Source organism: Formica exsecta, unplaced genomic scaffold (genome assembly GCF_003651465.1).
Source record: "Formica exsecta isolate Colony F162 unplaced genomic scaffold, ASM365146v1 scaffold233, whole genome shotgun sequence".
In the NCBI taxonomy this organism is placed as follows: Eukaryota; Metazoa; Arthropoda; class Insecta; order Hymenoptera; family Formicidae; genus Formica; species Formica exsecta.
In genome coordinates, this window is record NW_021849616.1 from 480,692 (window position 1) to 497,934 (window position 17,243).

General features: G+C 33.0%; 1 protein-coding gene across 1 annotated transcript in view; it reads right to left on the reverse strand.

Moving 5' to 3' along the window:
• LOC115235741 (zwei Ig domain protein zig-8-like) overlaps positions 1–17,243 on the reverse strand; it is a 106,148-nt gene that overhangs the window by 54,450 nt on the left and 34,455 nt on the right. Inside the window, exon 3 of the mRNA XM_029807688.1 lies at positions 8,837–9,012. Within this exon, the coding sequence (XP_029663548.1) occupies positions 8,837–9,012 (176 nt within the window). The remainder of the gene's footprint in view (positions 1–8,836; positions 9,013–17,243) is intronic.

Genomic DNA, 17,243 nt, shown 5'->3' on the forward strand with positions numbered 1-17,243 from the left:
TATATATGATTATAAAAATGTATTAATATTTGCGATCATAACTGGTATGTTATAATCATCACGATTGAGACGTGTCAGTTATATTTGCCACAACAAACTATCAAAATTGTTTCCATTTTAATTAATATTATTCAGCTGTCATATTCTCGTTCGTATGAATCAATTTATCATTTTTAAGACTTATTTAGCGTTTACACGGCCGCAGTAAAGGTGATATGGATCGTTTCTAAAAGGCAAGAACCTCTTTTCAGAAGCGTCAGTAACCGGACAGTTTCACATTCGCAATAAAAGTTTCGTAAACGACGATGACGTAGCCGTCCGACGTCGGCAAACGGAAAGGAACTTCGCATTTCCAGCGCGTTGCATTTCCAGTTTTGGTGTCGACTTTAGTGTGCCAGGGAGTTGTTATAAGCATTTGCGAGCAATGCTTTCTCTATCGTTTGTAGCAAGGAAAACAACCTGCTATTGTGTATCCTTCGGAGCAATGTTGTACTTTATATTTAAGTGAAGATATGAGAATAATAAATTATACGTATAATTTTGCGGAATTGTAGTATTGCCTATTTTATACATAAAGAAAAAGGAAACTAAAAGTAAAAAAATAAATAAAAAAAGATAAAAAAATATATATATATACTCAATTATAGGTAAATTCTGGTTTCTTGATAAATGCAAATAAAAATTTTTTAATAAATTTTTGCATGAAATATAAACAAAACAGATATTATTATAATTTTTAGTATATACAAGCATCTGTTAGCATTCTAGGTTAAAAAGAAACTCTTTCGGGCCTTGACTCGACTAATTATTTTTTCTTGTAAAATTTAAAAAATGCTACAATTCTTGCATTTATGGCACAAAATGCCAGGACAACGTTAGAAATTTTTAAGCATGTACGCAGATATAAATAAATATTGCAGACTATAGCGATCTGCCTGACTCTTGGCCAATTATTATTTTTTTTGTAACGAATTTTTTGTTTCAATATGCAAATCAAAATTATCAGTGGACGTAAATGTAGCTTGTTTTATATATGCTATACGAAGTTTTGCAAAAGTACATTAAAAATCAGAACATGGAAACCTGATATGATAACTATAAATTCATTACTTCGAAAACATAAGATAAAAAATATTTTAACACTCACCGGTATGATGCACAACAGTGGAATTGTAGCACATAACATTGGTCTGTAAAAAAATAAATATATGCAAATTATACATAAAACAGTCCGATATAAGTAATATTTTTTAAAAATAGTAATGGCAATTGATTCAATATTAGAAATGTAACTTAATTTTTCATTTCTGTCGTCTTTAAATAGATACTTAATAAAAAAAGTTACATAATTATGTTCGAAGAAAAAATATCTTTAGAGGAATAAATTTTTATATAATATAAATAAAAATATTTAAATCTTACATAAATAATAACAAGAGAGAAGAAAGAAGAAGCCTAGAGAAGTATCGAGCGACGGCGAAGCAACCTTGAGGTGAGCAATTTATAGCTTATATTATTAATTTACATAATTTAGTGTGTAATATAATATAAATTTAAAACATTTTAAGCTTTATTTAAAGATATTTAATTTTAAAATATTGAAAAAATATTCAATAAAAATATTTATAATTTTTTTATTTGTCATATTATATAAAACTTTATGTTTAAAGAAATTCTTTTTCAAAGATTATATTTTTTTTTTCTTAGATACTTGTGTCTATTGTGACAATTAAAAATTAATCGCCATTATTATTTTTGTAAATATTAATTATTTTGGACTGCTTTGCACAATTAGAATATATTTACTTTTTGCAAATTACTGTTGTGAACTCTACAATTTTGTTTTTGCGCATTGTATCTGTAAGAAATTATTTTATATTTTAAGAGAGATAATAAATTGAGATAATAAATTCGGAAATATTATAGCAGAAGAATGAACATTTTGACATAAAATTTTGTTTTCGTATATAAAACTAATATTGATTTGTGCTTCACAAAACGCAATCATTAAATTAAAAATAATCATATTTTCCAAAACGTTATATTTTTTTAGATAAAAAAAAATTGAGACAAAAGAAATAATAAAAAATAAAATTTTTGTATAAATAATATATTAATTGTGCATTATTAAAGTAAATTAACATTAGAAACACAACGCGCTGTAAAATGAGGTATAGTCAATCGATTGCTATTTCGAAACATGCAAACGATGCCTATTTTTGATGATAAATTTGATTGTCTCGCATTAAGGACAAATCATTCATCCATGTAATTACCATAATTACCAAATTATATGATTGATCGTTAATTCAATTGCGTAATTCTGCGGTGATACGGCTTGTACATTATGATACCATAAACGCCATCGTCACAGAATCGTCGCTTGTTCTAAATAGCAAAACTAATCATATCTATATTTTTATACAAATTTTAACATTTCTTTGATTTATTTTCACGTTTCTCTTTTTTAAATGTATTTGGTATATTTAACCACATACGTGAAAGGCAAAAAGTTTCTTATAAACGCAAAATGGTCTCACCTTTGAAATACCTGATAGCATTTTACCCACCTACAATTGTTTCATTTTCTCCCTTCTGCGTTTTTCACCCCCTTGTGCCATTCTTCTTTTTTTCTCCGCTACGGTGATACAATGGAAAAGGAAACATTTGTTTAGAAAACGCCTTGGCAGTCGACTGTAATCTTAATGAAAAAAGCTCTCTTTCTTGTGAACGCTTGAAAGACTGCTTGTAATTAAAATCCCCGCTGAATTTCTTAAGACAGCTTAAGAATTAGTCATTCAGATGCGGCATAATGTATGTGTATGTGTGTGTGTGTGTGAACATGTTCTCGTACAAAATTTTAAGGCTTTTTCTCTTTATAAACGGCGTAGTTTATCCGTGAGATAATGTCACTAGTTAGAGTTAATATCGTTTATTAATATTGTGCTAAAACGCAATATATTGCGTTGAACGGAAAGTTTATGCCGTTTTTTCGGTCTTCATCTCTTACTAAAAAAACGGAACAAACTTTCCGTTCAACCCAATAGTTCGTTCCATAGGTTTTCGAATAGCCGAAAAAACACTTCTCGGTACATTTGAAATTGGTTATTAACTGGTTTATTTCAAAACCTATGGAGGGAACTACAATAACTTTGACCTCATTTGAAAGATAATTTAATTTCAAACAAAAAGTTTCCTTTATACATGGGTCAAAAAATGCTTCCTTAAAAAGTTAGCGCCCAAAAACCTCTGAAATCACGGTTATTTTTTACATTTTTACAAATATCAGGGAAAGTATGCGTTTTTTAACAAAAAGTACCGAAACAAAAGTTGTAGAGAATTAAATTATCTTTCAAATGAGATCAAAATTATTGTATTGTATAATTACTTTGTAAATATCGAATAATTTAGAAATATATTGGTTATCATGTCGGACACACAATCACACGTAGAATAAAAATATTGTATATTATACCTAGCAGTATAAAATTCGCTATTTCAACAATTTACTGTTACTTTTGCACCACAATATCAAAGATGATGATTTATTGCAATAGCCATATATAGAATTATGATGTCAGCATTATTTTTGATTTATCGTATATTTTTTGCTTGTTGTGATCTCGGGTTAATATGTTAATACGCGAAGGTTACTCATATCATTATGCTATAAAAAAGTACTCATATCTAAAGTACATAGATTATAAATGCAGCCTCCATCAAATTCGCACAACAGCTTTTATTGGCTATAGTACCCGAATAAGTACAAGCAATTATTCAAACATGTTATGTTTTATTTTCATAACATTTTCACGTCGAAACATTTTTGTGCGTACGTTATAATCTCAGGAGAGGAAAAACATAATATCTCGTGCAAATGTGAAAATTTATTGCGCTTCTGTATAACGCTATTCATGTTACGTATTTTACGCCAATTTATACGGTCAATAACGCTTACTATGTATTCCATTATTGCCCTTTTCCCAATTTCCTCTTTATAATAATTGTCGTTAATTGGTAGCAATAATTTGTTCAGTTTGTTAAATCATTTGCAATCGGTAACATAATATCATGTAAGAATTTCTTAAAAAGAGACATTGTATAATAATTTATAAATAATTTTTTCAATTTTACAAAAATTAAACCATCTTCGGAATATTCTAAAAGCTATTAAGATATCAAGGAAAAATGCACGAAGTAAATCTTTAAAAAAATGTACCCTCTTCCTTATCTTTCTCCCCTTTCTTCAAAGAAAAGAATCTACTTTGATAGCACAATTTAAAAAAAATCAGATTGGAACGAAATGACCACCATATTGCTTTGTTCTTTTTTCTGATTCCATTCACATATATACACGATGCATCTAGTTTTTCTCGAACCAGTCGCATTCCCTTATCTCGGAATCATGAATAATGCACGTTCAGAATTCGCGATTGTCCAATTTATGCGGTGGAAATGTCGTACCGAGGATTCGAGTCTTACACATAGAAAATCGATCTCGCTAGAACGAGCCCGCCTTTTTCTTTTTAATCTATCATGCTACGTGATGTTTGACGTGTACGTAACGTAAATAAATTACGTTTATACAGCAAATTATCTTATTGTTTTAAAAAATTAAAAAATGCGCTCCATAACAAACATTCCAGTTTCTTTCAAACATATTTCTGACCAAGTATTTTTTTTTTACTTGTAGCATGTAAATCAAAAAAATTTTTGAAACTTTTCACGGGAGAGATAATGCGTATGTCATAGAAAATAAAAATTTTAATCATATTCTACATTCTTTTTGCGAGAATTTGATAAATATTAAGCAAAGAAACGCAAATGTCGAATTTTATGAGCAGCATAAATAAAAGGAATCCTTTTCCGGCCATCTATCATGCCGCGGATGTTTTGGTCGAGAAGATGAACGAGTTACGAGACACTTTTAGGAGATTCTATGCCAGAACGTGCTGGTGAGCATTAACATTGGAAACATTAATTCAAACGATTTGTGGTGAGAGGTAATAAAATGTTTAAAGTCAAGACGGTCATACGCATCTTTAATAATGGAGATATTAGAGAAAGATATGAATAATTCACTTGTTGAACTTTGATTTTTATGCTTTTGTATAATATATTAATATTCAGTATAGAAAACATAATAAAAAAAAAAATAAAAAGCGGGACAAATTTTATGCAATTTTGTATAAAATTTTCTCAATTATATTTAAGATTATTATTATTTTTGTTTTTATCACATATATAAAAGAGAGTCTTTTTCTCTTTATAATAAATCCATTTCTCATAGTTATCTCATTTTGGAAGAAAAAAACATTTTCTCACTTAAAGTCGTATTATAGGAAAACGGAACTTTAATAGCAAGAAAGTTAATTCATTTTTCAAAAGATAATGATCTTTATATTATAATTATCTCAATTCTTAATAGAAAATACACAAAAGATTTTACTCTAAATTGAGTAATGTTCAACAAGGAGTGGCATAAAGACAAGGTTTATTGCATTTAGGCGGCACTTTTCATTGCATTATCTCAACGCTCCTTGAATTTCCTTCACGCAGAAGAATCGTGAATCTGTAGCTTTCATAACTCATCTTCACTGGAATAAGTAAGATTCTCGGAAAACGTTATAGAAAAGGAATACAATAGACACAGTCACATAGTCATTCGTTGCTAACTTACATTCGCATCCGACCCTTTTGATATTCCTGCCCGAAGAAATCGTAAACTGATATTTCGTAGGGATCAAGTCTCGATCTCTTTCTTTACGAAAAGGAAACAGGAACAGATATGCATTGACCCTTTAAAATTGAATATCAAGCTATGTATTTTCATTGCACTCACAATCAGAACGAAGAGACGCATACAGGTCGACCAATCGCACCATTTCTATACATATTACTTTTTTCCATAGTATTGCATCTTTTTCAACAATTTGCTTTTGAATAAATATCGATAAAGATATCAACTATCAAAAACAAAAGATCAAAAAACAATTCACAAGAAATTGAGTAGTATTAATAAGCGAAAATTTATAAATTATACAATATACTGTTTTGTATAGAGTAATATTAAATTAAAATAAACAATAAAATATTCTATAGTTTATTATGGATAAAAAGAGTATATGTTTCAATATCTACATAATAATTATTTAATTATACGTGATTTTTTTAAACCGATTTAATAAATATTATATTTAACTGCAGATATTACATAAATTTATTCATGTTTTAACTCAAAACCAACTAGAATACCATCTACTAGATGGTAATCGAATTATCTACTCTCGCATTCTCTTCTGAATACTCATTTTTAATGCTCGCAATTCGCGGAACTAATGAGGCTTCTAAAATAATGACTTTGTTCGTGCAGTTGATTCTTTCATTCATAATTTCTTAAGAATGTTACTTGATAATCCGATGTTAACTGATAATCCGATTGTAATGCGGAGACGTTACTAATTTCATTACAATTCTATTTCTGTTTAATATGCAATCCAAGTTTTACTAAAATGCGACTAATCTCTCGCAATTATTTTCATCTTAAACTCTATTTGATTTTCCGACTTAACTCGAGAAAACTTGCCGTAATCGACGCGTCGCCGCTGACCGTCCGCGCGTAGATCGATATTTAATTAAAGAGGGATCGTTGGAAAAAAAGAAAACAGATAAGTGGAAGGAAGAAAAATGTGGAAAAGATTGGAAAAACCTGGTGAACGTGGACTAAAAATGCATCCGGCCGTGCTTTTCGAGAAAATGCGCGCCGAGCAATTTTGTATCCCAGCTATTAAAGAAATCTATATATATTCGTTTCCAATAAAATCTATGTTAGATATAAATACGCTTTTGAAATATTGGATATTGAATCATGTTTCCACGTACGATCAATCTTCTGTTCAAATTTTTACTTGGATAACAACATCGAAATAAAACTCTCTTTTAACTAAAAGAATGCGGTTTCTATATTGATAAGAAAGTAAGGAAAACTAAAACACAAAGGATCGTTTATTGAAAATTTTAATCGACAGTACTTATTTTCGAGAAAGACAGAAAGCAACACAATTATTATTAAAATGTTGCATAATATGCGTGAAAGATATTGAATGATTAGAAAAGTGTCAATAGTGCGGACACATTTATCAATTCCGATTAATTTTTTTCTCGAGATAGATGTAAAAACTAGACAGAGCCTGCTACAAAAACCGCATCCATCCACCAGTTGCATACGCTTTTTACTGTCAGCCGTTCGATAACAATAAAACCCGTTGCAGAAGCAGAAGCAAATCTGTTTAAAGCAAGAGAGGAAATTCAAAAAAGTGGAAAAGTAGGTCACGAAAATTGGACGGGCGTGTCGAAAAATTGCGTTTGTGGGGAAAAATACATAGCGAATAGCATGACGTTCGCTTTCCAGGAATGATTCCCGGTTGGCGCCAAGTGCCCTTTAATCTATCGGGTGTCTGCGAGCAAAGCACGATCGACACGGATACGTGAATGCGATTCGATGGCACAGCGCGACGAGAGACAGAATGGCGTTCCTCGCAAAATGATTACGACCACCGTTTACGTGAATCGCAGCTGAATCGTCCGCAAACTCGCACGCACGCTTCGTTCCACCAATCTTCCTCTTGCTCTCTTATTACCGCGAAACCGTGTTTTCGGCACTTCGGCAACTAGACTGCTGCTCTCGCTACGGACGCAAGAATTTCCAGAAGATTCTATTTGCGCGTGTTACTCGGAGCGAAGAATTTAGATAGATAAGTTATAGAGTTCATACTTTGATGTAAACATTTTAGGAATTTCCAGTTTTCCTTCTACATTCTTCCTACGCTACAAATTTGCAAGTTTTTGCCTTTGCCTTTAACTTCGATTATATTATTTAAAAGTTATATAAAAGTGTGGGAACATCTTTCTGATATTAACATTTCTTATATGCCATATCTTAAAAAAAAAGCGATAGAGAATTAAAAGCTTACCATCCCTCATGATTTACGTCATTCTATGTATATCCATAAAGGTTCATCAATGTTGATGAGCTTCAATCAACAGTTCGTTACAAATTCGCACAAAGCATTGAATACTGTGACAAACTCCTGAAATAGGACGGGAGCTAAGAGCGAGACTAAAGGGCTTCTCTAAAGGGAAGATTCCGTTAAGGCGTTCATACATCTTCGTTAAATCTATGCCGCGCTTAGTCAACGCCGCAAGATACGCACCAGAGAGATTTCGCTTTCAAAGGAAACACGACGATATCTATGTCCTTGCGATTCCTCATGACAGATCGTCACAGACATGCCATTTCCTACGCACCACGACAACCATTCCCATATCTACGTTTACGTATGGGGAGCCCCTAATCGCGGCCATGATATTTATTGGCGGCCCGCTATTACAGAAGCGACAATTTGTCATGCCGCTGTATTAATTACATAGGCTCTCTTGTGTAGATAAGGGTACTGGAAGCAACCTGTTTGAATCGAAACTGTCTCCGGTAAATTTTCAGATTAATTGCCGTCGAGCCATCCAATCAGTGCTTGTTTGCAATTAATAATGATATACACACATACACGCGCGATTTTGTTAATTGTCCGAAAATGATTTATAATCTATCACACACAATAATAAAGTTCGTGCAATATAATAATATATATGTACAGTTTTTATTGAAATACGAAATATCTCTATGAAGTTGACTTTTCAAACTTTTGATACGCACATGTGTGTGCAAACTACTTTGTAAATTTAATTAAACCAACAATTCAGAAAAAAATCACGTTTGATTGGCATTTGCTGTTGTGTAATAGAGGAGAAAAAAAAAGTAAAATAAGAAAGAACTTACTACTTTGTCGCCCAAATTTCGCACGCGGCATGGTAGATATGCGGTATGCCCTACAAATGCACTGACGTTCGCTGCTGTCTGCTCGAAAACGGTCAAATCTTCCATCAAATCATTATTGGCATCGTTTACATGCCTCTGCGCACCTTCCTTGAATGTTTCGCGTGCGTGTGCTGGCGCTGAAAAGAGAATAACGATTTGACGAACATGATCTACGCCGATGACGCTTAATCTATTTTTCAACAGTCCCATTAAAATAATACCAAATTATAAAAAGTAACTTTGGTTAAGCAAAATATTGTTAAATAAATAATAAAATTGCCCCAAGTTGTTAAAATATAGATTTAAGAAAGAATTTTTTTTTTCGCGTTCGCGACTTAATCACGCGTGTTGCGTCGTGTTGAGCGTCGCGGAGAGGCATGGGAAATGTGTTCTATCTTCCATGAAACTTGTATGCGAATTCTGGACAGGAAACCAATGCTCGCCGACGTCTCCCGCGAGAGCGCAACTCCAAGTCTACGAGCGACTGGTGGATGTACTACTTACAAGATACCAGAATCCAAGTGCATTATAACTGGCAAGTAGCGAACTGGCGCCGAGCGAGCAAACTCAGCTCATTTCTTAAGCGTAATACGCTCTTCGACGTTTCGGTAGAATATCTTATGGAACATAGCTATGCACTTTGCTTCATTGTACATGCTCGTTTGTACCTCTATAGAATTCTGCCCATCTTCTCTTCCTTCCCCTTCCCCTTCGGCGTCCCTTTCGTCATATACTATGAAGAATTATCTAGCGTACTTTAGCGACAATATGTATGCTCGTCTTCATGATGGTGAAAGACATTACACGATTTGCAACAAACGACGTGTATTTTGTCGAGAACGCAATCGCTAACAATTTTATTTGCAAAATTTTCGACAAAGGATATTGCTAGCAATGAAAAAAAAGAGAACGAGAAATGTTTTATGTTTAATCAATAACAGTTTTTATTGGCTCACCTGTAGAATTCATCTGGGTTTGCAATAAAATAGATTGGGTGTTTGTAAAAACTTGTTTTAATAAATTAGATTACAAATTCAACGCTTTTATCATGATCACTCGTATTCGCGCGTACACGTTTTTATAATCAGAGTTCTATTGGCTACTTCTATATTTTAGCTATGACAGAAAAAATATAACTATAATTAAAAAAAAAAGATATTTTTTTCCCTTATTTAATATAAAATCTTTTTATTTGCACAATCTTAAAAAAAATTATCTTTATATTTCATCCTATTTTTAGCTGATTCGTTATTTTTATCGCTATGCTTATTATAGCTTTCTAGCTTTTTGACATTTTTGCCTACTACCTAAACACGTGTTGCATAAACTTTTCAAAATAAACATCATTCAAATAACTATACGGATCGTTCTCTCCTTAGTATATCTTCGATACGCTTAGTATATTCTCCATCATCATCAATCATCATCAGATTGAACGACGATACTCATTGGTGGTTGACAAGGATTGATCCGAAAGGAAAGTTCGTAATAGAAGCTGTACGAGTTGACCGTGCAAATCCGCTAATGTACGAAAGAAAATCAAATGATATAAAAGGATATTTAATTTCTGTTTTATTCTGCTTATTCTTTGCAGCTTAATTTATTTTCACTTTCCTACTTAAACCGATCACTAATACACACAAAATTTCTTAATATTGATACCGTAGTTTTAGCGTATTTTTATCGAACGCTGCAAAACTTATAAGAAATCATTTGCATACATAATATAATATAAGTCGTGAGATAAGAAATCTTGCTTTAAAATAAATCATCAAACTCGACGTATTTAAATATTTATTTCAATTTATTGCTATATTGTGTTACTGTTGTTCATTTTATATGCAGCAATGTCCAAACAGTAAATGAAAAATATCTTCTACCGTGACCAAAAAAGACAAACACTTGCCAATCATTGTCCTCTTTTTGACCCTCGAGCGCGTACAATCTGATAAATTTAATTGGATGAACCTGCGTGCGGCGCGAGAGTAAATCCACGGTGAACGCAGCGAGTATTGCGAGGGGCTTAAAACGCGCGTGACTATCGAATTATCAAACGAATCTGCCCAGAACAACCCGCTGACATCATAACTCGTCGGACTGATCGTTTCGCATAAACAATGCCCTCTCCAAAAGACTGCAATATTCTCCTTCAATCTCGACAAGCACGATGATTTACTGTCATACGTAATCTTTATCTGCCATTATACGTATTTCAAGTTTTTGCATAAGTAAATTTTTAAAGTATTGCAAGTAAGTATAAAATATATATATTTAGTATTATGCATATGTGGTGCAAATATATATATGGCCAAAAATAAGTTGTAAATCTGTTTGATACTTTAAAGTCTATTTTAAGTTAAACGTTTAATTTTATAAATTTTTTATATATTATAACTTTTACTAGACAAAAAAAAGAATTGTAATAACTTTTATTCATCGCACAATATTCTAATATCCAACGAATTACCTTTTAAATACAACACGCGCATGATGTATCAAGTATTAGAAACATATCAATGAGATTTACAATTCAAAAGTTAATATTGACTTAGTTTATATGAACATCTTCGTTGGCTCGAGAATCGGGAGTAAATATTAGTTTAGTTCCATCACTACTTCCCACCATTCCTCTTGTGGTGCGATAACGCCCGTATACATACCCGTTCCATTGGCGTTATACAAATGACCAACACTCCACCCCTTTACACCTTCGCCCTCGTTAACTCGGGCTAGAGCCCTGCCACCCTTCCTGATAACTTCAGATTAATTGACAAAAAGCCACCGTCACAAATAAGGATGATGTACATTACCTGAAAATCATCCTGAAACGTCATTATCGCCGTCTCTATCACAATCGTTTTTCCGGTACATAAATCAAATAAAGACACTAAATTAATGTTTAAAAATTGTTTAAAAGTATATTTTCTTAAGAATATATAAGAAATAACGTCTTAAAACACAGATTTTCAAAACTATTATACATAACGTTGTACACATTAAAATAAATAATAATTCCAAGATATTACATTTTTTACAAAATCTCTTTTTCCTTTACATATGCATCTTGCATATATTAAATAAATCAAATCCGGTGCCAACACATTTAACAGCGAATACATGATATGAATCGCGCCAAGAAATTTGCGGAACAATTTCAACTATATATAACTATATATATATATATACTTTCTCTTGCGCAAATATATTTCCGTTAGATACAGTAATAGTACTTTCACGTCTGACTACAGCCGTCCGTTTCTACTCGTCGCGAATTCTCGCAGGCGCTACCTCTGCAAGAGTCTTTACAACCCCTATGTGAGTAGTCACTCGCCACTTTTTTATCCCGAGGGATTTTTTTGTCCGGATTCCGTAATATTATAAACTGTGCGCGCGTAAATGTGCTGTAAACTAAGATTGCTGCTTCCCACCATCATCATTGTCATTTTTGTAGCCGGAGACATTTTTCTTCCTAAAAACGCCGATGAGCGGATCCTTTAAAAAGATCGAGAAGGGACGAAAATTCACACGTGTAAGCCCTAGTACCGTTTTTATCGGTGATAAAAATGTCTGGTTATGTGAAAAGAATAGTATCACACTGATGCGATGGCTGTAAATTCGGATAAAACATGTCTGTAATTAAACGCGTCCGCGTGTGTCGCTTTGGTATTTATGTTATTCCAACTACGGCTATATAATAATTTAATGACTGGCAGTTAAATTTGCAACAAATAAAGCTAGGTGCGAAAATGTATTGTGTCATTTTGATCAAACATTTTTTACTCTGGTTAATAAATGAAATATGCGTATATTAAAACATACTCTCTCTCTTTTTGGTTTTATATACAGTTAATTCTTTTGCAGCGTTGACCTAAAATTGATTTTTCTGTGTATAAAATATATGCACACAAATGCTCAAATCTTATATAAAAATTGCCAAGATTTTTAAACGTATATGTAATAAAATTGATTAATCTTATCTATTAGATTTAAAATTTATATTACTGCTGTAACAAATATTTATACATATGTGCACACGCGCATATACCAATGTCATTTCTTATTATTTTTAGATTTTATTCAAAAGATAAGTGTGAGATAGAGGAAATAGCTATCTCTAGAGACATTTTCGTAAATTCTCCTGTGAAGTCACAATTACTATAGAAGAGTAACATAACGTCCCACAAATTGCCTACGCACTAAATCTTCTTGGACTACTTCCTTCCAGATCCCACCTTTCTTACGAAGTTCCTAATTCGCGTGTTCGAGCGACCGACATTTTTATTTCTTGGAAGCATTATCTAGGTTTTCCCTTGGCATATTTCTTCTCAACGCGCTTTTCTGGGCTGCTCGGTCTCTTAACACGCTTGACGTGCAGCATTTTAAAATTTAACACGTGCCTCAACAAAAATAAATTTTGATTCGGCTAAACAAATAATTACGTCCACAGAATTTTTGTATATAATTGTATATAAAATTTCATTCTTGTGTGAACTGTGATTAGTACATTCCATTTGTCTCATTTTAAATCATGTGACTTACATATATTCCTTCTATTGTCTTACGGACATTTATGACATGCCAGCGAGTACTGTACCAGTATTTCAACCATATCATAATGCGCATATCCAGACGAACGCAAGTGCGAGCAGTAAGCGGGACGACCTCCCCATGTTTCATCCAAAATACACTTAGATAAACAAGCAAACGGCGCACTCGGCGGGGAACAAATCCCTGCGGCGGAAAAAAAGAGGAAAAAGGCACGGGAAAACAAGAGAACTGCGTAACTCCGAAATTATCCAGTGACACGTTGACACAGTGGCGCACTGCCACGCAAGCCCTTCCACCCGCACAACAACATCGCCATTCGAAGGTCCGCCTACGATGTGGCGACTGGCAGCATGACCGCAGTTTACGAGCATTGCGGCGAAAATATATGATTCTCGCGGTGGTCTAGCGCGACCGTAAACTTTCGTCCTCATTGTTTCGAGCAGGAAAACCAGAAAAGGCCGCGGTCCGGAGCAGCCCCGGTTCAAGGGTTGTGCAACGCTTCCCCCTTCGCTTCCCCCTTCCTTCCCCGATACGACGCGCGAGATTAACGATGAGATTATTTCATAGCTTCTCGCAGGCCGCTGCTGAAATGATGTTGGACCGTTCTGCGAATTCGGCGACAGTGTTCGGTTTCGGCGGAATTTATGACGTAATGTAACAAAGGCAAAATCCGGCGACGAATAAAACTTTACTGCGGTTAAAGGATGACACGGTCGAGAAAAAAAAGTGAGTTAATTTAAGTATTTAATTTAAACATATATCATCCTAATATATAGTAAAAGATATATTATTAAAATTAGCGCTGTAAATCAAAATGGAAACATGTTTCAAAATAATTGCCATCTAAATGGAAAGAAATATAAAGAACAATTTTGTGATTTAATGTAAAACCAATTAATGTAAAACTTTTCGCGTATATTATTTTTGTTTCTTTACAAACAAAATTTTTAATTATGTAATCCTAGAAGTATAAAAATTATTTAAATTGTGTCCACTATCATAATATTGTAAAAGTTAATTATTTTATTAATAAAAAAATTATTTTTATAATAAATCAAATATTATTAGATAAAGAAAACATATTAAATGAACGGATTAAATAATTTATTACATAAATTATAAATTTAATTCTTATAATCTTAAATTGTCTATGCAAATATAATTATATGTATAGAAACTGCTAAAATATGCGTATTCAAAAAATGACCTAATTTCATGATTATCATAAAGTGACTTCAAAAGATGTTGGATGAACTGCATTTGCGTAACTGCACATGTGTACGTTCAATATACAGACACACCTATTTAGACACTTCAAACAGGCGTGGAGATAATGGATGCACTCCGCGTAGTGCTCGCTATCAGGTACCATTTCGGTAGAAGTGCTATAACGATGCTTAAAGCGGAAGTATACTCGACGTTCAGCGCGATATAAATTGAAGCGCAACTTTTCATTAGAAAAATATCACAATACGCCTTAAATTTATCAATTAATTTATTTTATTTTGTGTTTTATATATATTTCTAAAAATAGAAGATTCTATTCAAAAAAATAAAAATTTCTGTAAAATTAAAATAGTCACGTAATTACTCAAATAAAGCAACTATAACCGATTTATACATTTTTTAAACTTTAATATTCAATTCATCGAAAATTAGTACAGTTTATTTTTTTTTCATTATTTTTTTACGCATATACAGTAGCAAAAGGGTTAAAATAATCTGCAAAAGTGTGAGACTAGCCAGATGGTCTTTGCAGCATACGAAAAGTTAATTTCGACCAATAAGAAGATGACGATTTTCATATAAAAGTTTTGCGACGCTTTCGCAATAACCTCAGTCGGATTTTTCGAAATCTTCGGATACTCAACGCGTCCTAAGTCTGTCTCGCCTCCATTGCGGAGGCGTCGACGGCTCAAGACTGTTTCCAATTTGATGTCGCGGGCGAATATAATTTTTCTTGCCTTGCCGGCACGCCGGCAACTTTAGAAAACCGTTTACGAGCTTAAGCCGCCTCAGTTAGAGATAGAGTTCTTTCGCACAGGCGGTAACTTCCGGTTGCCGTCGACTTTGCTTGAATTTGCTTCGCGCTCTACATGTGATAAAAGAAATTTATTCTATAAAAACTTTAAGCAAACATGAATAAATAGCAAAATTTTATTTTTCGATTAATTCCAAGCGGACTTCAAGTTTTTGTATTTTGGCAATAATACTAAATTGATTGCTGATTTACGAGGGGTAATAAGTTTTCGTGTAGAAGATATCGATATATTTCTTATATTTTATTTATTTCAATATTTTTTGTATATCTAATTATGCTTAAAATATTTAAACGTTTATTTAATGCACTTGTTTTTTTTACACGCTAGTATATTAAAGGTAACGAATAATGCAGTGACAATCATGATATCGCAATAATATCATGAAACGAAGTTTCTCTCATATCGGTATCTCTAAATGGATTCGGCATTGTCAGTTTTACATGAGATATAACGCCATAAAAACTCATGGCAAATATTCCGAGAATCATGGGTGACTGCGCAAAAGACGCATGGAAAAGGATATGCGTGACCCCATTTGTCGAGATCACAATGCGTGAATCCACTTTTTTTTCGACATATAGCGCTATCATCTTTGAATTGGCTCCCTGTGAAGAATGTAGTACAGAATTTTCCGCCCTTCCGCGTGCCATTGAGGAAAGATATTCTTGGATTTTAGAATAAATTCACATATAAAAATAACATATTCAAAGATAGCTAGAATTGACTTTTTATCATATACTACAGCAATTAATCAATTTCTGCAAGAATTATTATAACACTTATACTAGATTATCAAAATACACTTAACTCAATATCAATATCATAAATATTTTAACACAAAGAGTTTGTAGCTCAATAATTAATGCAGATAAATAACGGATTAATAATTATATTTGCTATAAGTTGATTATATATTAAAGAGGAACGACTTGAGAATTATCTAAGGAATTTACCACAGTCAACTAGAGAAACGATCTGGAAGGAGGACTGAAACCCAAATTATCCTGCCAAGAACAATCTTGTACTCGTGCAAACGCGAAGTAATGTGGCGAAACTGGCGAATTTCGTCGGACGCGAGAAATTTCATTTCATCAAGCAGAAACACAGAGGTTGCCTGAATTACGCGGTGTTTATAATCCGTAACACAAGCCAGTGCAATGAGAGATATCGCGCGGGTGTACCGTGGATATATGCGCGCAAACACACATGCCAAACATGTGGTATTCCTCGCTAAGCATGACGATTTCTTGGTAACATTCCTCCTATTTGATCCATCGAAATGGACAATTTCGTTCCAGCTCTTAAGAGCTGCTTAATGTTCTTTTAAATTTCGCGAAAAAAATTAATTTTCACAAAACCGACTTCTTAATATAGTCCGTTATGCTTTCTTCTGTCATACACGTGTTTACTAGATTTAAATATAAACCTGTAAATATATTAATGGAAAGAAAAGGAGCTTTTATAAGGGATACCACATTTCAAGAAGTGATACATGAAGGTTAAAATAAATGGACTTTAAAAAGATGGAAAAAGCTCTTGTACACTCACTACCGTGTCTGCCAAAATTTACCAACCCAAGATAGATAAGAAAAAAGGTATATAGGTTAAGAGTAGGAAAGAGGATAAGATTGACGTGTCGCCTTAAAGTCATGAAACGAGATTCTGGACTCTAGGAAGATATATGAGAGAAAAGAAGCTGCAAAGAGAACGTTCGACCTGCTAATAAAACTGAGCTGCAGCCGATCTCTTAACTTTTCAGGTGCGATGTATAGGGAAAG